Source organism: Peromyscus eremicus, chromosome 3, assembly GCF_949786415.1.
Source record: "Peromyscus eremicus chromosome 3, PerEre_H2_v1, whole genome shotgun sequence".
In the NCBI taxonomy this organism is placed as follows: Eukaryota; Metazoa; Chordata; class Mammalia; order Rodentia; family Cricetidae; genus Peromyscus; species Peromyscus eremicus.
Genome location: NC_081418.1, coordinates 48,267,209 through 48,292,740, shown reverse-complemented (window position 1 = coordinate 48,292,740; position 25,532 = coordinate 48,267,209). Strand labels below are relative to the sequence as shown.

The following is a 25,532-nucleotide window of genomic DNA, read 5'->3' as shown; positions in this document are numbered from 1 at the left end:
TTTTTTTCTCTTGGTTTACCAACAGATAAACTCTACATAGTACAGAAATGCTTAGGATAAACATGAATTAAGTCTGAAAATCTATTCGCAATCATCTGAACTTCAATAATACATCAGTTTGATTCTGTTTTATTTTCTAGGAAATATGACATTTTGTGCTTATGAAGCTATCATGGCACAGAGGTAGCACAGCATTAACACAAAAAAAACCACAGCAACTGATTGATGCTTTTCCTGCCTCACTAAGGAAATGAAGATTTAACTTAAAAACTAGTTATTTACATCCAATTTCATCTTGTTTATTTAGCATGAGATGAGTGTATGGATTGCCACAAAATACTTACAGACAAAAAAGACACCATTATAATCACCTTAGTACTGTTCAGTTGCTACAGTATCCACAGCTCTTCATATTTCAATATATTAAAAACTGGATTTATAGTGTAAGTCCATCCAAATAGTTCAACTTATTCAATTAGGGTTGACCAATTAAGAGTTATAGAAACAACTTATTTTATGTTGTATATAGCTAGAGTTTTTCTGGTCCTGCCTGGCCCATGGTCAGGACAAATCTTTCTCACCCGCCAGTCCTGCAGCTACTCAAACCCAACCAAGTAAACACACAGAGACTTATATTACTTGTAAACTGTATGGCCATAGCAGGCTTCTTGCTAACTGTTCTTATATCTTAAATCAACCCATTTCTATTAATCTATAAGTTGCCACGTGGCTCGTGGCTTACAGGTATCTTAACATCTTCTCACGGCGGCGGCTGGGAGCGTCTCTCTGGTTCAGCCTTCCTGTTCCCAGAATTCTCCTCTCTCCTTGTCCTGCCTATACTTGCTGCCTGGCTACTGGCCAATCAGTGTTTTATTTATTAACCAATCAGGGCAACACATTTAACATACAGAACATCCCACAGCAGTTGTATTACATAAATTATTACATAAACTCATAGTTTGTGCAGCAAATCAAAATAAAGCCCCCACTTGTATCTTTGGGATAGGATAGCTTGTGCTAGCCCCTATCTGTGAAAGATCAGAAGGTTGCATTCTGCTTTAATAAACAAAAACACAGCTGTCTTAATTTCTTTTCCCATTGCTGGGATAAAACCCCCTGGCAGAAGGAACTCTAGGGAAAAGTGTTTGCTTTGGCTTATAGTTCAAGGGTAAAGTCTATCATGGCAGAGAAGCAAAAGCAGCAGAACCTTAATGCTGGTGGTCACACTGCATCCACAGTAAGGAAGCAGAGGGCAGTAAATGCATGCTGCTACTCAACTCCTTTCTCTACTTTGTGTTGCCCAGGATCCTAGCCAAGGAATGGTGCCCCTGGTTATAGATGGGTCTTCCTACCTCAATTAATGTAATCACAAGATAGTTACCCAAGAGGAATGCCCAGAAATATGTCTCCCAGATGGTTATAGATTGTCAACTTGACAATTAACATAGACCTCATTTTACCCATCTTGTGAATGACAATGGTTTCTTCCTCAATAACCTCAAATTAAAGTGCTTTAGCACAATAACCTATTGTGACTATATGGCAAGAATCTGTCATTTCAATTGATAATGTCCCTAAAGGTGAGACTTACCTTTTCATTAGCATTTGAAAGGGAAGATATCAGGGCAGGCAAGCTGAAAATTCAGCTTCTGAGAAGGAGGGAGTTGGATAAAAGAAAGAAAGTATGCTGTGGATTTGCTTTTGAGAGATGATGTTCATAGAACATTCTTTATCACCAAGGCTTTCTAAGCTAATAAAAAGGATAAAACAGGATTAAATTCAGAAAGTATGTGTGCAAGGAAAAATTATTCGAGGTGACAAGGCTGTGCTGGTATATAATATACCTCCCCAAACAGCCCTCCTGTGTGTTTTTTTTTTTTTTTTACTTACTTATACCTTGATCTGGTGAAAGTTGGTTGAGTAGTTACCATATACCACAGCTTCATCGTGCTACCTGTGAGGTAGAAGGGATCAGGAATTATCTGGGTGATGATGGTCTTTTACTAGGGCCTGAGTGGCCTAAGGGAATTTTCCATGCTTTCTCTCTGTGCTCAAGATTAAGGTTTATACCATTAGCTGGTGTATTTGCTACTTTTCCTGTGTTAAAATACCATGACCAAAAGCAACTTAAGGAAGAAAGAGTTTATTTTAGCTAATGGTTCCTGAGCAACAGAGTTCATCATGGCAGGGAAGGAATGGCAGAACAGCCAGAGCAGGAAGCTGGATGATGATATTTTTATCCTTGCACAGGAAACAGAAAGAGGAAACAGGAAGCAGGACAGAGATAGAAACTCTCAAGGCCCGCCCCCAGTGACATACTTCTACCAGCAACACTGTGTTTTCTTAGGATTCCATAAACCCCTCACATAGTTCCACCAACTGGGGACCAAGTCCTAGAATCCATGAATCTCTGGGGGACATTTAAACCACCACACCTGGCCTCTAGAGTCAGGGATTTCTCTTTGATTCTCCAGCACTGTTCCCATCCTTGCTTCCTTCCTGGATCAAGAACTCCGCAGTAAAGCAGAGCTTTGAGTATCCTTTGCCTCTTTTGCAACACTAAGCGGTTACATGTGTGGACTTTCTTTACAGTGTCCCATGGCTAGTTTTCTCCTGCTTTATCTGCATCAGGATCTTAATATAGTCTTTTCTTCTTCTTTTTTTTGGTGGTTTTGTTTATGATTGTATAATTAACATCTGAATAGGAAAGATGCAGCAGATAGAAACTGAGTAGTTAACTGGTAGTTTAATGGTGGGACTCTTTACTCATATTACCCTGGTTTACCCTTAGGTGAAGATGCAATGTCAAATAAGCATCATTTATAACACAGGGTACCAAGGAAGGGGAAGTCTTTTGATACCAACTTGCCAAGTAGGTAGGAAAAGGGCTGTATTATAAAGACAACCCCTTTGTCACAGTCACTATATTGTCCCCAGTGGTCCTCTAGAAGTAGAAGATGGGGGAGCCACAGATATAATCCAGATGTACCAGCTTGATAGGGCAGAAGGAAGAGTAGGGAGAATAGAGGGTTAGGAGAGGCAAATGGTGGATTTCCACCCCTGCAGTGTACCAGGTCTAACCTGTGTGTGTCTAAATACAGCTGACCGAATGAATGGGATTCAGTACTCAGGAAAAAGAGGAATTTATAAATATGTGAAAATGTGAGAAACCATAGTCGTCAGTGGGGAAATGGTTTAATGGTGCATAAATATAGATGAGCAGTTAGGGGGCAACAGATGAAGCAGAAGGAAAGGGCCAGAACATAGGAACAGAGGATGCTCTGGAGAATTGATCTGGGTTTTCATTCTATTCAGTGTCTCTGAGGACTTATTCAAATGTTTTATTTATTTATTTTTAAACTGTGTGTGTGTGTGTGTGTGTGTGTGTGTGTGTGTGTGTGTGTTTGTGTGTCTGTGTGTGTATGAGTGTTCACATGTGTGGGTTTACATTTGTACATGACTATGTGGAGTACAGAGGTTGACTTTGGATGTCTTTCTCACTTGCTCTCCACCTTGTTTCCTGAGGCAGAGTTTCTTGCTGACTCATGAGTTTCTTGATTTGGCTACTTTAAATAACCAGCTCATTCTGAAGAGTCCCCTGTCTCCTGAGCAATGGACCACCAACAGGCTACTGCACCTGCCCTAGCATATAATATGGGTGCTGGGATCTGATCTCTGGCCTTTAGGCTTGCATAGCAAGCTGTTTATCCACTTAGCCATCTACCAGACTCTCAAATGTTCTTTAAATAAATATTTTAATGAGGATTTTAAGTTTAAAGTAGACAAAATAGGTATTGGAGATATGCCTTGGAGGTTAAGATCATGTGTTGCTCTTATAGAGGACTCAAGATCAGTTCCCAGCATCCATATAAACTCTAGCTCCTGGAGGATCTGATGCTTCTTACCTCTGTAGGTACCTGTGCTCACATGCTCACATCCCTACATAGACACACAGGCATATACATAATAAGAATAAACTAAAAAGCAGGCAAAATAATAGGACAAAGCCCCAAGTATCACAGCACTCAGCCTTTATATTCGCTACTCATACACAATCTTAAGTCCTTCTCCCTAGTTTTAGTTTGAAATGAACCCCACATTATGTTATTCTAACCCACAAGTATCTCAGAATGGTTTTTGACAATGTACTTTAATAAATAAAAGCCATACTAATATTATGTGAAAATCATTATATCCAGGTAGGACCAACTATCTGCCTGGTGCTCGGCCTTTCTGGTATCTCAAGCAGTATTTGCCTTCTTATGGCCAGTTGACAAGTTTACCAGGTCTCTATAGTTCCATCTTAACTCTTATTATAGCTTATTTATTTATTGATCAAACCAGGTCAGCATTTTGTGACATTTTTGAGTTTGAATTTCCTGAAGCATCACTGAAGATGTTCTTTTGTCCTCTCTGGTTCCTCTCTCCCACATGCATGTCCTTACAAAATGGTTTTGAGAAGTACACCTAGTCCAAACGTCCAAAGTCTGAATGTTTTTCATTGACTGAATTCAGACATTTCAGAGTCTAAATGTAGTTCATTTCAAATAAAACCTTTGATTTCAGACCATTTTGGATTTTCATACCAGGACTGCTCAACTGCTGAAGTCTACATAATATTCTAAAATCCAAAAATAAGAAAAAGGAATACCTCTGAAACTCAAAACATCTGACCTAATCATTATGGATCAGGAAAATTCAGCCTGGAGTTGGGTCTATGAACTCAACAAATCGTAGGTATTTACCCCAAATCTGCTTTGTAGGCCATAATTTTCTTCCAGAAAAAAGTGGATAGTATATGGCTCAATCTTTTTTTTTTTTTTGTAATGTTAGTGGATACTAGATCCAATAATAATTGAGCCTTGCAAAATAGCAGCACACTAGTTCTGAGCTGTATCTATCAATTGGAATATTTCAAGAAAGGGAAATTCCTTCCCACCTTCTCTTTGGTCACTTACTCACACAGTTAGGCAGGACAGCCCATTCCTATTTTCATTATTTCTTTTCACCATAACAAGTTGGCCCACTGGCATCCTCAGGCAGAGAGTAGATTTAAAATGGACTTTTAGAAACCTACCCCATCATGCGTTTGGGGGCTGTGGTCTTCTCCTGGAGTCTGGTTGGGCCTATGAATTTGCTGATGGATCAAGGAGAGTGGGAGGCTAGAGAGATGGCTCAGGAGTTCAGATCCCCAGCTATGTAAAATGTTAGGTGAGCTGACATGTGCCTGTAATTCTAGGGCAAAGGAAGCAAGAGCAGGAGTGATAAGCCTTGCTGGCCAGCCAGTTGGACCAAATGGGTGAGCTCTAGGTTCAATGTAAGCCTCTGTTTCAGAAAATAGAGAGGAAGATATCCAGTAGAACCTATGTCTGGTTTCCATGTGCATTCATACATACATGTGTCCTCTCTCTCTCTCTCTCTCTCTCTCTCTCTCTCTCTCTCTCTCTCCTCTCTCTCTCTCTCTTCCTTTCTCATATACATACACACACACACACACACACACACACACACACACAAATGTGATATTGTGCAACTTCTGGGGTTGAATCATAAAAGGCCATGAAGCGTTTAGGAAGTGGATAATAATGGCCACCTCTAATTGATCGCAATTTTATAAATTCAGAGGAATAATTAAAAAGCCTCTGTTTCCATCTAGCGTCAGTTATAAATATTAGTGAATTCACAAGGGCCACACACATAAATAACATGCTACTAGGTAAAACTGGCTAAGGAGTGAGGCAAAAGAAAAGCCCTGTCTTCGGGGTGTTCACAGCTCCATCCATGATGGAGGAAGACCAAGAATAAAGGAACAACTTCCAGGAAAGAGTTGGGAAAACTAGAGCGGAGTACTGGAAGCAAACAGTGCCTGCTCGGTGTACTCCCAGCAAAGATTCCTAGGGAGGCACACTCTCTCGAATGCAGTGGCCTATCAGGGCAACCAGCCTGAGAGCACGTGTACATGGAGAGCTACAAGTGGTGGCTTAAGAGACTGTATAATTAATAAAACTGCAGTCAGGGGAGAAGCAGGGAAGAAACAGTCCTTTAAGCTGTTGATGGGGGTGCTGTGGCAAAAGGGTTGGGCATGATCACACTTGTGCCTGGAAGCTGATGTGAAGTGGATCCAGAATCTCTACTGCTGGGACTCAATAGACAAATCATCACATTGGCATCAGTGTCCGGGTGAAAAGATGCCTATCCCAGAAGTGTGAAGGAGGAAGATGCCACAAAGATGAAAGGGACTGTTGAGTCCCAGAGTTATTTGGACGTAGTGACCCACTGTGAAAGGGAGAAGAGCATCAATGAATCCTAGGAGGTGACTTGGGGCAATTAGTCAAAGGATAAATACTTTAAACAAGGCAGAAACTGTAAAACAGCACTGCAAAGGAACAGAGCTCTGAAATCCCCATAAGAAGGCAGCATATACTTAAAAAAGGATAACTGAAAATGCATGGCGGGAGGTCAGGGGATCTCTCTAGGTTAGATGGTGTTGGTGGGGTCTATCAAACCCCCTTCTCTCACATCCTGTTGCTAGTGGGGATGGGAAGGGGAGAAAATTAATATATGAGATTTGGTGAAGAGGAAATGGAATCCTAAGTCAGGCCGACTATTGTGTCCTCTTTGCACAGTGTGAACGGGACAGTGTTGCACGGGGTAGTGTCAAGTCTGTGATAGAACCTCCAATCCTAGCAACTGTAGTTGCCGTCGAGGCCAAAAATCCTACCTTGGAAAAACGGAGTTAATTCTGCTTAACTGTTTAAGTATTTCATTAAGAGCTGTATAGCTTTGAACAGTATGTGTGCTCTAAATAACCCTGGCAGAGTATTTCTGAATGTTCACATGCATCTAACTCTATCACTCACCCAATGGTAGAGTATTGTAGTATTTTTTTTTCATTTAGTATGAAAGAATTTTATGTTTAGTCCTTGAATTTTTCCATTCATTGACGCTAGTCTATTGATTATATTTTCAAGAAGGTAAATTATATAAAATTGTAAATTTGTGTTTAAGGTGGCTGTCTAAACAAAATGGTATGAGTACTTGAAAGTATGTGTACTCTTTTTTTTTTTTTTTTTTTTTTTTTGGTTTTTCGATTTATGTGTACTCTTTTTTTTTTTTTTTTTTTTTTTTTTGGTTTTTCGAGACAAGGTTTCTCTGTGTAGCTTTGCGCCTTTCCTGGGACTCACTTGGTAGTCCAGGCTGGCCTCAAACTCACAGAGATCCGCCTGGCTCTGCCTCCCGAGTGCTGGGATTAAAGGCGTGCGCCACCACCGCCCGGCGAAAGTATGTGTACTCTTTATATATATGTATATATATATGTATGTGTGTATACTTAAAATATATTCAATATAATTTAAAACCTTAACTATTAGGTCAAGCTTTTATGCTGTAAATTATTTTTTTCTTAGAGATTGACATGTCTGAAGTCATTAAAGGCTACATATTTTTAAGGTCATGCAATAAACTAATAAATATTTTTGTATATTGCTTATAATTTAAGTACATCCGAAGAACAGGAAACTCAAGCTGATTTTTGGAAAGAGTTTTTAAATTGAATTACTGGAATAGGAAAAAAAAAACTATTTCTTTTAGAGTGTTTATCTTGTAATTGCAAACCTCAAAGAGAAATCTTCAATTCACTCTGTTGGTTGTGATGCATTCCTGCTAATTAAGATGATTCCTCATTTGGTACTGGGTATCCTGATTGCCTTTTTGGGTTTTACAGAACCCATAATCAGGCATTATAATTTGTATTTGTTTCTGCCACAATTTTTTTTGCTATTATGGTTGGGAAGGGCCTTTCATGTTGAGTTTGTTTCTAAGTAATTTAAAACTTTTCAAGACAGTTCAAAGCATGACTCATATGGAGGAAGTGGGACCCTCATTTGTGATTCTGCCTGATTTTAGCCTCCTCAACTTTGAAGAAAGCACATTGGTCTCTCTGTCAATTGACATTAAAATATGTAAGTTCTTTTACATTTCTGAATGAGGAAAGCAAAGGGTTGTTCAGTCTGAAAAAAAGTACACAGATTCCCAGGCTGAGGTTTTATTCTTCTACATTATGTGATCTCTTATACTATTTAGAAAATGAAATGCTAAGTGTTTGCTCATTTTATGATATGCATAAGTGTAAGAACTGAAGTGAAAATAACAGATCTAATCATAACACTTACAGATAGTTACTCATATTCCAATGTGTTTCCTCTCAATAACTTTGTTTTTATGTTTGAAAACAAACATAAATTTTTAAAAGTGGTATAATTTTTCTAAGAGTTTTTTTTTTTAATGTCATTGATTCAATACCTTTTTTCCTGGGATTTGTCATGACAAAGCAAATGGAAACCCACACAGAGGTTCACACACAATTACATCAGTATGGCAGTAGGCATTGTTCTACATACCATGGTGGCTGTCTTTGTATTTAATCATTATCACAAAAATGCACTACAAGTGACATACTATGTTTTTATTGTATAAGCATATCACAATTTATGTAATAATCATTCCTTTATGTAACTTTCATGTTTCTGATGTTTAGTGTCATAAACAACCCTGTAATTAATGTTGTGTGTGAACTCTCTGAGTTCAAGTTGTTTTGACAAATCCCCAGGGAAGGAGGCATTGATTCAATGCTATAAATGTTTTTAAAACTCTTACTAAAAATTACAAAACCACTTTCTTTAATATTTACTGACACACTCATAATGTGCTGAGTGATAAGAGCTGTTGTAGGCTTAAAACTCTACAGATAATAAAAGTGGTGATGGAGAACAAATGCCTGAAGGAGTTAGATATGCCTTGTGACGTTGCAGAACTCTGGAACAAATAGTTATTGCCTCCTAAACAACACAGATGAGTAAGGACAGGCACATCTTCATTATTACACTTTGTCTTTCAAAAAATCCATAGTTTTGTACATGTTTATGAGTGGTTCACCCTTTATTATTGAGTTGCAAGAGATATACTCTAGATACAAGTCTTTTGAAAGACTTATTTATTGCAAATATGTCCTATCTGCTTTGTGTTTGTGTGTGTGTGTGTGTGTGTGTGTGTGTGTGTGTGTGTGTGTGTGTGTGTGGTGTGTGTTCTTCATGTCTCTTTTAAGGAACATGCATTTTTAACATTATTTTATTTATTTTTTTTTTGAGAATTTTGTACACAAATACACTGTATTTATATCATTTTCATTAGTCTTTCAACATTCCCACCCCACCCTAATAACCTACTTCCTCTAAGATTTGCCTTGAACACTTTTGAGACCTTTAGTTTTATAAATGAGGCTTAATTTGTGTTAGGGCTACACACACACACACACACACACACACACACACAAACACAACACTTAAAATCTTTATAGATTCCAAGTTATTCTGGGAAAGCATTCTCCTTTATTGTCTCCCTGATTATTTATAGTTTAAGGTTTCATGTTTAAGTAAGTAACTGAACTCAAGAAAACTTTTGTGCGTTATACAAAGTAGTATTCCGCCATTAAACACATTTGTTGTTTTCTCTAGTGTTATTGCTGAGTGAAGTTTCCTCTTCTGTAGGAATTGTCCCGGATCTTTCCCTGAATTCTATTTCCTTCCATCCATTTATTTTTATGTCAGTGTACACTGTCTTGCTTAGTCACCTTTATAGTAATTTTATTCCTTGACAATTTCACATGTCCTACAATACCTCCTTTCTGTCCCCATCCCTATCAAACCCATCCTCCAACTCTACCTATCCCCTTTACATGCTTGTGACTTTTGGTTTTACTAGGCCATATACTTGACCAAAAGATTGGAACTGTCCATCGAAGCTGGATGGAGTCCCTTATGGGTATGAAGGCCTGATTCCCGTCTCCACGATTCTGTAAACAGGCCGTACCACAGGCAGTGGCTTTAGGTCACGTGGCTGTGGTTTTTACATGTGTTTGTATGGAAGTCGAAGGTGTAGTAGTGAAAGGTGGAGTTATGGTCTTCTGCATTCTTTGCCTGATGGCTCCATCTTTGCTGCTCTGGATTCTTATGTCACCTCTCATTGGCTCTCTCCTCTCACCTCACTTTTTCCCTTACAAGGCCTTTGTGAGTATGTGGCACTCACTCCAGTAAACCTGGGCAATTGTCCTTCCTTCCCATCCTTTGTTTACTCATGTTGGAAAATGTGCTTTTGCTGTGTATGGGTTTCATAGTTTTGATCAGTTAGAACATGGGTATCATTTGGTGATGGTGGCGTGGGCATTGCTCTGCACACTGCAGTGGTTTTCTTTATATTCAGTCTGTTTTAGTTGCATTGATTCTCATGAAACTGAAGGTTGACTTTTGTTCATATACTGTCTGCACTGTTATTCTTTTCCTATGGTTTCAGTTAAAGAGTTTGCTAATTACTGTCTCACAGACAGTGGGATAATGTGGAACATTCCTGTCTGTGTTGCTGAGATCAGTATTATCTATCGATCTGTTTCCATCTTCTGTGACCCATTTCTTCCTGCAGGATCCAATTTGCTACTAAGCTTTCCTGTGAGATAATTTCATTTTTTCTTTCTGTATGGATCACAGTTTCTTCTTTGTATATCAAGTTCTATTGATTATCTACTGAGTAGATAATTTATTGAATGTAATCTAAATTCTGTTTTATTGTTATCTAGTACATATTGTTTTAACATTAACTTTTTGAATTCTTCCTTTACAAGATACAAAACATGTCCAATATAAATGATGAATACTAACAGTTGAGAGTTCAAAAATGTCCGTAGGATGTGTTTCTTTCCAGATTTATACAAATCTGGCGTGTCCCACTTCTCAGGATGTATTGTTGATTCTGTCACTATTTTAGCTTTCAGGATATTACAGATTTTAGAGTAACAATTATTTCTTCAAGTAACTCTAAAGCATAGAGATTTTTCTCTAAATTGTGCCATACATCCTAAGGTTAATGTCTCTCTAAAGGCTGTGAAATCAAGTGGGCATTTTTCTTCCTCTTTGTCCTGTTATGACCTTAGTCACAACCTGTTAGTACTGCTTAGAATCTATGTCTATTGAACAAAGGTGAAAAGGGCACACATGCATGCAAATACTCCGAATGAGAAAGAGTATTTAGATTTTTCTAAGTCTTTATCTTGTCATTAAAAGGGGATTTGCAAACACAAGATAAGTAAAATTATTAGTGAATTTTAAATCTTGTATGTATTAGCTAGAAGGAGAATTTTCAGATCAACTCCCTGCCTTTCTTAATTGTCCCACTTTACCTTGACAATGACTGGACATTAGTACCATGGCAGATGGAGAGAAAGAAAGAGGGATAATTCTAGATGGGGGGAGGTTGTATTTGAGAACATGGTATCCTTGAATTATAGGCACAACCTAGAATCATAAAATACTAGCACTGAAAGAGATCATAACAATAAACCCGTCAGTTCCCATCTGAAGAAAGGGAGGTGGGATTAGTTCCTCTGTAAGTATTTAATTATATGGACACTCATGGGGGAATTATTCTTGCTTACTGTTGCTACTACAGCATCTAGTATAGTGGGACTTTCCAGCATGCTGGTGTTCAGTTTAACTCTTGATGAAATGGGGGGAAAGCAAGAAAACTTAATGACATAGCTCTGTGGAAAGAGAATGGTTGCCAAAGCTTGAGTGGGATGTTGTGAACTAACTAACTGGTCATGGTGCTACTACCAGTCATCTAGGTAGAATTTCTTCCTTCTTGACTCGCATAGTGTGTCGGAGATGGAGGAACCCATATAGGCTAGTTTCACTAAGGCTATCAAAGCACCGAAGGTTAGTTAGAGAATGTTACAAGAACAGAAAAGAAGACAGTTTGTAGATTACCTGCTCATGAGTCACCAGCCACACAGTCTCTGTCACTTCCGATGCTGCAAAGAGAGTGGGGTTAGATGGTGCTATTAGCCCTAACGAGCCCAGATAATCATTAGAACTTTGGAGACATGGCATTCTGAAAAGCCTGTTGATTGGCTTTGTCCTGAGGGTTGTAAAGCAGGAGGCAGTTTTCCGAAAGGGAGTAATTTATTCCGTGAGAAGTGGGCCCATTGCTGCGCTGTTTGTGTGAGTCAAAGAGCGAGAGGTGGCCTGGGAATGGAATCACAGAGGAAGATTAGCCACTGCCAGAGAGGATGCTTGAAAAAGAGACAGGGGCTCAAGTACTGTGGCCAAATGTCTGGATAATTGGCTTTTAAAGGAAGGTTTATTTTGGCTCACAGTTCCATCAGTGGTCACTTGGGCATTGTATTTGGGTTTATGCCATGGCAGCGTATCATGGCAGGGGCACATTATAGAAAGAGTAAACTGAGTAAAGAGGGGCTAGGGTCCTGATAGCCCTTCAAAGGCATGGCACCAGTGACCTAACTTAGTCCCACAAGGCTCTACTTCTTAAAGATTCTACTGTCTCCCAATAATGCCATGGACTGGAAAACAAACATTCAACACATCCAATTTCAGAGGACATTTGAGATCCAAACAGTAGTGCTGAGTATGGTGGTACAGGTCTGTATCCCAGTACTAAAGAGGTTGAAGCAGGAAGATTGATGCTTCAAGGTCAGAATAATCAGCTGCGTGGTAGCATCTTCTTTTGATAAAAAGAAACGATAACAATATCATCATCCACAACAACAACACTCCAAACTGTGGAAGATGGAACAAATACTTTGCTTTCTCTTTCAGAATGGAAATTTTTATATTTCTTTTTTTTCATTTTTTCTTTGTATCTGATACAGAATATTATATTGATTATAGTTTTCTATATGTACTGAGAACTATTCCCAACACCCCTGGTTAAATTATCCATCATTCACTCAATAAGCTATATTGTTGCATCCATAAGATCATGTCCTCAGAAAGATGAGTGTATTTGTCTCTGAACATTTCCATTCATTATCTCTGTTGGTGGATGAGCACCAGTATTTTAATGACGTGTTTTTAAAAAGAAACAACATTTTGATTCTGTCCCTAATAAGGATAGTAAAATATCCATTGATCTTTGTATTCTTTCACTTTATTCTAATTATATTTGGGCATTTATTTTTCAAATTTAGTAACAGAGTTGATTTCATAAGTGTACTAGGTTAGATTTTTAGACTTCAAAGCTTTCAGAATGTCTTAAATCGAATAACTCATTTTTGTTTATTTTTATCACTGTATTTACTGAAACAGATTTAAATTGGTTTGAAGAGACTCGAGTTAAAAGAAAAATATTGTCCAAGTTTTAAATTTTGCTAAGGATAGCTGTACACCTAAGCATAGTAAATGAAATTTAGAAGCTGGCAAAGATGATTTTGCCCTTTTTACTTATTTTTTATTATGCTGATGTTATCTATTCCCATTAAGTAAATAATATTAAGGGAAGATTTTGTGTTAATTAATTTGGCATGAGGCTGTCAAGATGGCTCAGCAGATGAAGGCATATGCCACCAAGCTTAGCATTATGACTCCTGGGATCTACATGGTAGAAGGAGAAAATCCACTCCTGCAAATTGTTCTCTGACTTCTACATGTGCTATATAGCATGCAACCCCAACATGCAAGATACATAAAAACGCATTCATCCTTTTACTGGTACAGCTACATTTAGATTTATACTGTGTCAAATGGAAAGTGGTTATCTATAGGAATTTATGGTACAGTTGCTCAGAAGCTTTGCATATTTAATTCATTTGTAGCTATGGTTTCTTCAAGTTCTTGCTGGTGAGTTTTGCTGATGTTATCAAAGGCTTTGGTTATCTGCAATGGATTTAGGTGTGACTTTCTGAAATCCTAGTCACTGACTCTTGGCTCCTCTTTGCCTTGTTTGGATAGGCTGCCCTGCAAGTCGGGGGCCACGGAGAAAGGCTGCACCAGTGTCGGGAAGTGATGCTTCTGACTTACAAGTCCATCCCCATGCAAGTAGATGGGGAACCGTGTAGGTTGGCACCCGCCATGATTCGGATCTCCTTGAGGAATCAGGCCAACATGGTACAGAAGAGCAAGCGGAGAACCTCCATGCCTTTGCTCAATGAGTGAGTCTTGGCTTGCCTTCCTGGGTGACATGGAGACACCGAAAAGCAGATGGCAGAGCATGTGCATGGTCTGGGGACCTCACTGTGTTGGAAAGGGGAGAAAAGTCAAGAAAGCACCATAGGCCCTAGATTGCTCTCATGGGAACACGTGCAACCAGGTTTACCTTTTATTTGATGGTTATTTGTCCTTCTTTGGGGTAAATTTTGTTGTATGTAAGATAGATGACTCTCCTTCATTGACCTCTTACGTATCTGTTGTGTTCAGATGAGCTGGTTTTAATTTTTAGTTTGGTTTAGAGAGGTCTGTCACTAGCCCCTTTTTATGTTGTATTTCTTTCTGCCTGTCAATGAGTGGTCCCTTTCCCCACCTTTCCTTTTGGGGTCCCATGTCCTCTGATGCTTCAACTCAGTTTTGCCTTTTAAGGCAGCAACTACTGTCCATACTTAAGTCAACTTTAAACACCTGGTATCCCTTCCTCTCTACACTTTTTCTTTTTTTTAGGTGTTTTGATAAACTGATTCAAGGTAAGACAATAAAGAATAGGTAACATAGAACATATGTTCTTTTTCTAGTGTACTTTACTCAAATTGGTGACTTAATTGTCTGCTTGGGATTGGAGAGGTAGCTGGAGAGAGAAGAGGATTTGGGTCATCTATTTGAGTATCTTCTAGATATCATGCCATTATGCCTAAGGTCATTTCAGGGCTTAGTCTTGGGTCATTCTCTGTCACAGTGAGGGGCCTCAAAGGTACACCTCCTGTTTGCTGTCTGTGTTGCATGGTTACCTATTGTACTGAATGGCTAGCTTCCTGGCGGTGCCTGCAAGGCAGGGGCATGCTTTGCCATGTGTTCATGAAGTCAAGGTGAGAATCTGCACAAGTTCCCAGAATAGCTGATGACGCAGGTGCCACAGCTCCTGTCACCTCTCTCTGTGGCAGCATATGCTCAGGAAGAGCACCAGACAGCGCTCTCCAGGCACTTCAGCTTTTGGCATCCGCTTCTCAGTTGGAGGCTGGCGTGAGAAGTCCTCTTCCTCTGTTCTTGGGGTCTGGACTTCCTGGAACATTGTCCTGGTTGTTTCCTACAGCTTCCGTTTATTCCATTTCCCCTGAGTTGATAGTTCTTGCTTTATTTACATTTTGCAGCTGGCAAAACTCTTGGCATATTGCTGATGCTTTCTGTCCTTGCTGCCTTCTCCTTCTTCTAGGTTGAAGACATAATTGTTGAGTTTGTATTGTTAAAAAAGACGAGACGTCAGCAGTTGTATGTGGTTCTCCTTGTGTCTTCTAGAAATGCTAGTCAAACCATGACACAGCAGTTCGGCAGAAACCTAAGAACTAATGAATGGAAAGTTACCTCTGAATTTGTACAGTGGCCGAGGTGCCTAGGTCACCTGTAGATCATCTATAAAAAGGATAGACTAAAGCTCAGTGAGTTTGCTATTGCTGAAGTGAAGGGTACGATCTCATGACCTTCTTAGGCATAAAACTGTTTTTAGGTGTTTTACGCTTCTGTCAACAAAGAATTTGTCTTCTCTAGGTAATCCTGTTGATTAGAGTTCATTTGGGTTTGTTTATATGCAAAATAAATACACATAATTTTTTGTTTTGTCCTCCTAGCATGCGTGATATATGGTATTTCTTGCACTTAATTGTACAGGTGTCCAAGAGCAGCCTCGTCTAAAAAAATACTGACACTTCCTACCTGGGGTAGTGTTCCCATTAAAACAGCCCATGTCACACAGAAGACCTATGGGCAATGGGAGTCAGAGCATACTACTCAGTTTTCAAAAAAGAATTAAAATTTGGTGAATAAGAAATATTTTAATCACTATCTATAAAATTATTTCACTATATTTTAAAGAAATCAGTACTAATAATACTTTTTCAAAGAAAAAGGAATAAACCTGATTATCTGGTCATACTTGTTCACTAAACCTGGCTTTCCCTCTCTTTAATCTTTTTTCATCTTTATAGTTAATTTCTACTTCATTATAAAACATTTCTTTAGTTCCCTCTCTCTTTCTCTTTTTAGATCTAATTTCTTCCTCTGTATTTCAAAGTAGAGTTTCGAGTTTAAAGTCACCCTGGAATTGAAGACTTTTTCTTCCTGGGCCTTTGAACTTCCCTCTATCTTGTCCACCATTGTATGATGGAAGAGCTATTTAAAAAAACATGTTATTCTTTTACTTCTCTGCCTCCCTTTCTTTCTGCCTACTTTATTTCTCTTTCCTTCCTTGCTTCTTTTCTTTCCTTCCTTTCTCCCTCTTTTTCTTGCTTTCTTTTTTTATAAACTAAAAACCGTTTCATTAGCTTAATTTGCTTACATATTTTTTCTTACTAGAAGAGGCAGACAACTAGTTTACTGTGTCATAAAGTTGGTATCTCAACGGCCTGTGTGTGTGTGCATGCAAGTGTGTGTATATGTATGTGTGTGCGTGTGTGTGCATGTGTGTGTGTGTGCGCGTGCGTGTGTGTGTGTATGCATATGTGTGTGCATGCAAGTGTGTGTATGCATGTGTGTATGCATGTGTATGCATATGTGTGTGTATGTGTGTGTATGTGTGTATGTGTGTGTGTGCATGTGTGTGTATGTGTGTGTGTATATGTGTGTGTATGTGTGTATTATTCCCAATGAAAGGATGGTAGCTGCTTGGTTCACCTAAGGAACTGAGTTCCTTTCATTCTTGTTATCTGGGAAGACTTGCTATTTTAATAATGTAGTTCCTGGAATACTTGTCTCTTCTTCCTTTGAGTGCTGGTGTGTCTCACACATCCGCTCTTTCTTTGGGATGTTGAATCTTAGATCTGTGATTTCAGCCTTGACTCTTTTCCAAAACTGAAGACTATTCTTCAAACACTGCAGTTGACAGTGTTGTCCTTAATGAGGTTTTGTGGCGATCTTAGATTGCACACTGAGGACCAGACTCTTTGCTCCCTGTGCATTTCCTCCTTGTCATCCACATGAGTCTGTTCCTCACCCGTGTGCTCATTCATCATATCTCTGGCCCCTGGAGCCATCTCACTCACCTCCACTTTTCTACACTTAGCAGGCTAGCTGGCACATTCTTTGAAACGCACGTTCAGTTCATCACTCACATATTTAATACACACCATCTCTTCTGTTCTCTAGGAAACTGCTAATGTGTTCTCACTACAGATTCATTCCCCAGCTCACTCTGCTGCCCCTCTTCAGAAAGACAGTTGTTCCTCTACATCAGTTAGAATGGTCTTCCTAAAAGTGGAAAGCTCACGTTCCTTATCTTCACAAATGTTTTTGGCCTTTGCCATCTTCATTCTGTTCCCCTTTGTTGTGGGAAACTGTTGCCTTTCTTGATCACTCTTTTGCCCCTGGTTTTTCTTCTAACAGTGGCCTCCCTTGCTCCTTTTATCTGCCAGTCTGGCTCACAGTGCAAAATCCACCTTGTGTACTGCTTCCACCAAGAACAATCCCCTAGCTAATTTTAGCAGTTGGTTGTACCTCTTGGTGTTGTTTCTATCACATCATCTGTCAACATAGTGCTTCCATCACCTGCTGGCTTCTTTCTGCTCTGCTCTGTGGGGAGGCCCTAGATTTCTCCTTTCAGGATTTCTGGTACCTGTCAGCATCTCTGAGACATGGTCACATATTGAATCAATGACTCACAAGTGGACCCCATTATACTTCTATTTCTGTGACTTTCTTGGAAACTATTAATAAAATAACATCAATCTAAAATCTCATGAATATAGAGGTAATATAAAATATGTTCTGAAGATGTTCTCTTACAAGTGTAGGAGAGATATTGGATCATTTAGATATGGTTACATGGATAATTGGAAGGAGCCTCCATGAGAGACAGCTAAATAGTAGGCCTTCATGATGCCACTCAGTCCATATTTATTATGAAAGGAAAAATATTTTCTAGAAGATGCCAATTTTATTAGTATATACAAAATAAAATGTGTTCACTAACTCCATATTGTCAAGGGAACATACTTCATTTTATTATAACATATGAATCTACAAAGATTATGGAGTCCAGTAAATATTTTCTCCACAAAATGTCAGATATTTTATCTAGTTTTTTTTTTTAACTAATATCCTAGCAATATGATAGCCAGACACATTTCATTATGTTCTGTGTTATGAAGCACCATTGAAGGAAGTCAGAAGCTTAAAATAACTGGTGTGCATGGGAGGTCTTCAGCTGTTACCCTTAACTTCACTAGCAACTGTGAAAGACAAGTCATTTTGTACACAGGCAAGAGTTCTAGTTAGCTACCTTTGGATTGGTCAACTGGGTTCCACCATCCTTGGCTACTGAGGTATATTATCGGTTTTAACAGAGAGTCATTGAAGACAATGTGGATAGAACACTGAAACTTATAGGTGACCGTCTGTGAGAACGTATGTACCCAGCAGAGGAAGGATCTTCGAAGTTGTTGCTTAGCACTTAGAGAAATTTAAATGAGAGAGGAAAAGAGGGTGACAGTGCAGAAGTGAGAGTGAGTTTGGGGGTTCCTCTTGTTACATTGTGCAATGTCTATTTTCTAATAGCTTTTGTGGACTCTGTCCACCACAAATGAACGAAGGAAGGGGAGATGCTTGTGGTTTTATGTTCATGATTTCACTTCTGTACATAGAATATGAGTGAAACTAAGGTACCCGAGGGATGAAAATGGAATTTTTAAAAACTATTGCTGGAGTTTTCAGAAAGCCTTTTCTGTTTAGCTGAATGAAGCTCAAGGTAGTTGAGTCCCTGTTTTCAGGATGGCTCTCTGACGGCTCTCGAAGGCCAGGTTCAGGGATGACATTGGCTCAACTCCTCAAGCGGAAGTCAGTGGTGCTGGTCTCCCACTCTGATGTGGAAGCCTGTACCTCTGCCCTTCAGCTGTCTTGAATGTTCTGGAGCAAAGGTGCCGTTGACGATGCGTCCTGTGCCCACAGCCCACCCTCCCACCTTGGCCCTGTGCTCCAGTCTGTGGCTTGCCTGGAACTTGCTGCTTCCGTGTGTCCTGTTGGCTTCACTGCTATCACCGGCTTCTCTGGATTATTTCCTGTGGCTGGCCTGATTTCCCTTTTTTTTATTTTATTTTATTTTTTCTTTCATCGCTGTTGGTGATGCGCTCATTTAATTTCTGTTTAAACTTTGTATGTCTCTCTTTTTCTCCCCGGCTTGTTCCTTGTTTGTCCACGCTGTCCTGCTGACCCTGTCTTCGCTGCTCATTCCCTGCTGCCTCTAGCATCCATCAGGTGCAAGCTGCGGACCTGCGGCGAGTGTCTGCTCCCCCCGGCTCCTTTACCATGTGAGTACAGTGCCATTCTGTTTTGACACTCTTTCCCCAACTTCTCCTCCTCGGGGGTAGATCACCTGAGGCATCCTTTTCCTCCACAGGTCTGCTGCTCAGAGAAGGGGGACCACCTAGTCATAGATGCTTTCCTAACCCTCTTTTTTTCAATGTGAAACGGAGCAGTAGAGCTCTTTGTGCTTTGTATGTCCCCAGCACTCTGTATTTACACCTTCATCTTTCTGTGAAATACTTCAGGGCCCGGGGTTGTGTGGGTCGGTGTAACAGTCTATGCTAAGCATCGTTATTTTTCAAAGCGTGATAGGACAGTTGGACCATAGCATTACAGATATATTTGAGGAAGTGCTTATGGCCCTGAAATTGTATGTGGAGCTTATTTTTGTGCCAAAGAACCACAGCTGTTATACAGTAACCAGTGACCCTGAGCTGTCACTGAGTTAGCTGAAATTTATTATTACGCATATTTGGAGGTTTATGCTCAATATGCTCCAGGGTATTTTCATTTTCTGGTGAAATTAAATAAACAAAATGGAAATATTAGTTTTAGGATTTTACTTTAGCATTTTTTTTTGGTGCTAAACAGTGATTTGTCTTTCTTTCTTTTTTTGCCCCATATAATATTTGTTACCTACTGTTTATTATGCTTCAAGTACTCTGCTAGGTGCTTTGCATCTGTTAAGAAATTTCTTCTCCAGGTGATACTACGCATATGTAATAGCACTCTCAATTCTGTGTGCATGTCCAAGGTCACACACTAACAAGCCATAGACCGAGACTCAAACTCAGGCAACTGAGCTTCCAAACTCATGTTGCCTTCCACCTTGCTGGAGTCTGTGTGTTTCTCAAGACCCAGTGGAGTGATTGCATCCTCAAAGAATTCTTCCTTAATTCCTGTTATCGGAGTCTGTCATCCCTCACTGGAGTTCACTGGTGATGAATCTGTTAATAGTTTCTAAAGTTTAATTTGGTTTGCATTGTCTGAAGTCTCTATGTGATTGGCAATATATCCCTATGAGTCTTTGTGTTCCAGATGTATCCACAGACCCTGTCAGAACATCGCAAAACCAAGCCACAGTTGGTGGGGTCAATGAGTAGGAAAATATGTGTGTATGAGGAACTGTGTAGAATCTGAAATCTACTGGTGCTACAAAGTACTTCCAAAAGCTTAGTTACTCGACCTTGTTTTCATCTTATAGATTCCCATTTATTAGAACTATGTATTAACTGAGGAATGTTTCTTTTTTTTCCCTGGCTGAGTTCCAGGTACTGTTTTATGCTGCAGATCTAGTTAGTGACCGGCACAACCACTTAGTACCCATGTGGAGCATGAGGCTTATAATTGAACAATCAAAACCCAATAGAGTGATGGTATTTCATTTCCAATTAGCTGATGCTTGCAGGGTAAAATTCTCCACTCTGTAGGCTCCTCAGTAAACTTGTCTTGAAAAAACTGGCTGTCAGTCTTCTGATCCTGCTCTTCGCGGCTCCACTGACAGAGATCAAAGTCATGAGAATGTCAGCAACAGAAGTGGGTTGTGAGAGCGGTTGAATTTCTATCCCTAGCATGGTTGTTTCAACACTGTAGCCATGAATCTTAAGTGGGGCTGTTCATTTTGTACTCTAGGGGCAGGTTGCAACAGTAAGATAAGTGGTACTCATTTCTATAGGTACAGCAGAGAATAGGTGTGGCTACTTTAAAACTATAGCATTAATATGAAGATATTTTGTCTGTGTCATATTATTACAGCATACAGATATTACAGCTTTGAATAACAGATGGGAGCATTTGTGTAATAATACTTAGGACAGCTTGGTGGTATATAGGAACCAGGTGGTGATAGGTACAGTCTCTCAAATAGAGCAAGGACATGGAGAGAAGCCCAGGCCCAGCAATTCATTTTGTGCCTTTCCATCATGAATGGGCGGTGGCTTAGCCTCCTCTACCCATGCTGTGTGAGAAGCCTAGACATTCTCAGCTTGCTAATGGTGCTTTGCTCCTGTGACAGTCCAGACCTGGCATCCTGACCTGAGATAGCTTGGTTTTCTGTTTCTCTCAGAACCTGTTTTAAATAGATGCTCTTGGAATCTTTGGAGGGGCCCCTCTGCTGCTCCTAAAGCTCCTTGAAATGATCTGAAGTAGCCTTTTTCTGGAAAGCATCCTTTTCTCTAGTTTTCTGGTGACTTTTTTTTTTTATAATGTGGTGATAAGAAGGTAAGACATAGATTGTTAGGAGTCATGACATAAAACTCAAATCCAAACACATACAAAATTTCAGCTCTATAGAAATACTTTAAAGGTTTATTTTTATTATTTTAAAATTATATGTGGGGGTATGTGCACATGAATTCGGGTGCCAATGGAGTTCAGAAATGGATAATTGGATCCCCTGAAGCTGGAGTTCCAGGTGGTTATAAGCAACCCTGATGTGGGTCCTGGGAATGGAACCCCTCCCTTCTCCAAAAGCAGTTCATGTTCTCAACCATGGAGCCATCTCTCCAGCACCTAGCATTATGCAATGTTTTGATCCTGTGTAGCCACATATGAATTGATGGATTTTTTTTTTTTTTTTTTGGTTTTTCGAGACAGGGTTTCTCTGTGTAGCTTTGCGCCTTTCCTGGAACTCACTTGGTAGTCCAGGCTGGCCTCGAACTCACAGAGATCCGCCTGGCTCTGTCTCCTGAGTGCTGGGATCAAAGGTGTGCGCCACCACCGCCCGGCGAATTGATGGATTTTAAACAAAAGTGTTTAATGCTCCATTCACTAAATAAAACAATGCTAAGCTGAGAATATTTATACACACACCTTCTACAATATACAATGAAGCTTAAAGAGTTAATAAGCTCTATGTGGTAAGTGTCCTCAAAGGGAAGTAGTCACTGGAGGGCACATGTGCAAGCTTCATTTCTTAGATTGTGAATAATAGCATTAAGTCCTTCAGTCACTCACTTCAATTTAGCATCTCATAAAAAGAACATGAAACCTCGAAGTGAGGCTTTCTAGAGTTCTTTCCCCCTTTCGTAGCCACTTTTCCCCGGGTTCCATTTCCTCCTTGCTCTTCCAGCATAAAAACGAAATAATGTGATCCATTTACATTTGACTCATCGTTTTCATCTTTCAACACTATTTACTTCAGATACCAGATACGCTGGGCTATTAAAGATGTTGAGATCAAAAAGCTAAGTTCTGCCCTGGGGAAATGAACATGCCAGCCACAGACCTGATTGAGCTGACTAGAGTGCAATTACAACACAACACGACAGCAGTAGAGAGATCTGAAGTGCATTTCTAGGTTGGCAACTTCTTACCAAGTGTTTGTCACGGCTGATTTTGTTTTCTAAATATGTGCAATTAATATGCAGCAGCATTGTTTCTTCTGGCATCGTCTCATGAGTTTTAAAGCAACTGTAAATTCACACAACCACCACCCTCACCAGGACACAGATAGTGTGTCACTAATTTTCCTCCACAGTTCTACCCTGTCATTTACCCCATTGTCATCGGTTACTCTCATCACCCAACAGCTGACAGCCCCTGATCACCACAGATTTGTGGCTTTGAGAGTTCCACAAATAGAGAGTCAAGTAATATGTAACACACTTCGGCTGAATATAACATCTTTGATATTTATTCAAGTTGTCATCTGGATCAGTCATCGGTTGGTTTTTATTTTTGAGCTGCCTTCCACTCTGTGGCTGTTTCCGTTCACCCACTGAAAGATACCTGGGTTATTGCCAGTTTGAAATGATTGTTAAGAATGCTCAAACCATTAAGGAGTAGATTTTGTATAAAAAAATTTCTTTTTCATTACTTTAGGTTAAATGTCTGGAAATGAGGTGGTTGGATCCACATGGCAAGTAGATTTACTTTCCTTAATAGGAGAGCAAAGAGAAAACGGTTTTCAGAATGGTTTTGCCATTTTGCCTTTCTACCAGTGACGTATGATAGTTCTCATCATGCCCTATTGCATCTGGTATTCTGCTGATGGTTGCACCATCAGCTGTAACTATTAATCTCTGTGGTGGGAGTATGGTTTTGTTACATGATAGTTTCGTTTGTGTTCCCAAGTGGCTAACCATACTGAACATCTTTCCATATTCTTACTTGTCATTTACTTATTCTCTTTGCAAATGTTCAAATCATTTGGTGATAATTTGGTTGGTTGGTTTCTGAGTGGGTCTCATATATCCCAGGCTGGCCTCCAACTCACTGTATAGCCTAGGATGACCTTGAAATCCTAGTGTTCCTGCCTCTGCACCTTGAGGGGTGGGATTATAGTTGACTACCATCTGACAGGGTGTATTTGATGCTGGGAATGAACCCAGGGTTTTGTGTTTGTTAAAGCAAGTATTCTATTAACTTAGCCATGTCTGTAGCCCTTTGATTGCTTTTTAATTGGTCATTTAATTTCTGTCTGTTGAATTTACTTTGGTCCTTATTGTAGATCCCAGGCGTTTAAAATTTTCTCTCTGTATATGCCTCTTGTGTTTTCAATATTCTGATAATCCTTTGGACAACAAAGTACAGCAAAAAGGTTTTTTTTTTTTTTTTTTTTTGGTTTTTTCGAGACAGGGTTTCTCTGTGTAGCTTTGCGCCTTTCCTGGGACTCACTTGGTAGCCCAGGCTGGCCTCGAACTCACAGAGATCCGCCTGGCTCTGCCTCCCGAGTGCTGGGATTAAAGGTGTGCGCCACCACCGCCCAGCAAGCAAAAAGTTTTAATGATGATTAGGTGATCAGTTATTTTTAAAACAATATTTTTATTTATTCTTTGAAATTTTTAACTATGTCATCAATGTATCTTGATCATATCTGCCACTGACTCCTCTCCTCCTCTTCTAGGTTTTCCTAACACCTCTCCCTCCAATACTACATGTACTACTTTTTCCTCCCTCTCTCCGTCCATCTGTCCGTCCATCCATCCCTCCCTCCCTCCCTCCTTCCCTCCTTCCCTTCCTCTTTCTTCCATCTTTCCCTCTTTTCTTCCTTTCTTCCTTTCTTTTTCTTTCTTTCTTTCTTTCTTTCTTTCTTTCTTTCTTTCTTTCTTTCATCTATATAGCCCACTGAGTCCAATTAGTGCTGCCCATATATTCATGGGTATAGGATCACCCACTGGGACATGGACAACCTACCAGCAGCCATACCCCCAAAGAAAAATGCCTGTCTCTTCACCAGTAACCACTAACTGCCAATAGCTCTTCAGCTAGGAGTAGGGCCTCAGGATCTGCTACACCATCTTTGCTGGAATTTTAACTGGCTTGATCTTGTACAGGTCTTGTGCAGGTAACCACAGCTGCTGTGAGTGAGTTCATTCATGGATACAATAGCCAGGTCCTGTCCACAAGACAGAATTTTGCTTGTCCCACACAGTCCTCTGGCTCTCACATTCTTTCCAACCCCTTTTCTGTGGTTTTTCCATGAGCCTTGGATGGGCGGGGGTGGGTGGGGGGTGGGGGGTGGGGGGGTGGTTAATACAGATATACCATCTGCCATTTGCCTATGTTTTTAAACATCTTAACGATATTTGACTGGAATTGTACTGAATCTGTAGGCCAATATGAGAACTAATGAGGTTTTTTTTTTTGTTTTATTTTTGTTTGTTTATTTGGCTGTGTTGAACTTTGTAATCCTGGAATGCTTTTTTTGGCCCATCATTATAGTAGTTTTCAACATACAGACTTGTGCATGTTTTACTGGATTTGTACCTAGTTATTTCATTTTTTGTATCTATTTCTAATGATAATTTTGGACATTTTAAAGGTGTTGGTTTTCAGTGTCTCAGTGATAGTCTGTAGAATAATGTAGATTCTTATGCACTGACTTTATATTATGTCCTGTGGCCCAGTTTAAAAACTATTTTTAGTTTGAATTTGACAGCATCCTCCAGTTTATCAATTGGAATAGCTTGGCTTATTTTATTCCAATTTGCATACCTGTGTTTCTTTTGCATTGTTGTATCAGCTAGGGTGTCTAGTATGGTACCAAGTAAGAATGGTCACCCTTGCTTTGCTCTTGATTTTAGGAAGCCAATCTTGTTTCCACTGTTAGGTTAATTTCAGTTTATGTTATGTGTGGGTGTTTGCTTGGATGTATGTCTCTTCACCACATGCATGCCTGGTGTCACCTGAGGACAGAAAAGGATGTCCTATCCCCTGGGATTGGAATTTCAGATGGTTGTGAGTTGCCATGTGGGCTCTAGGACTCGAACCCAGGTCCTGGGGAAAGCAGCCAGCAATCTGAACTGCTGAGCC

The 25,532-nt window shown here is 39.8% G+C and overlaps 1 protein-coding gene across 1 annotated transcript in view; it reads left to right on the top strand.

The window, feature by feature from the left end:
• Positions 1-25,532, top strand: part of Dgki (diacylglycerol kinase iota) — a 391,316-nt gene that overhangs the window by 244,648 nt on the left and 121,136 nt on the right. Inside the window, exon 20 of the mRNA XM_059257016.1 lies at positions 13,794-13,993. Within this exon, the coding sequence (XP_059112999.1) occupies positions 13,794-13,993 (200 nt within the window). The remainder of the gene's footprint in view (positions 1-13,793; positions 13,994-25,532) is intronic.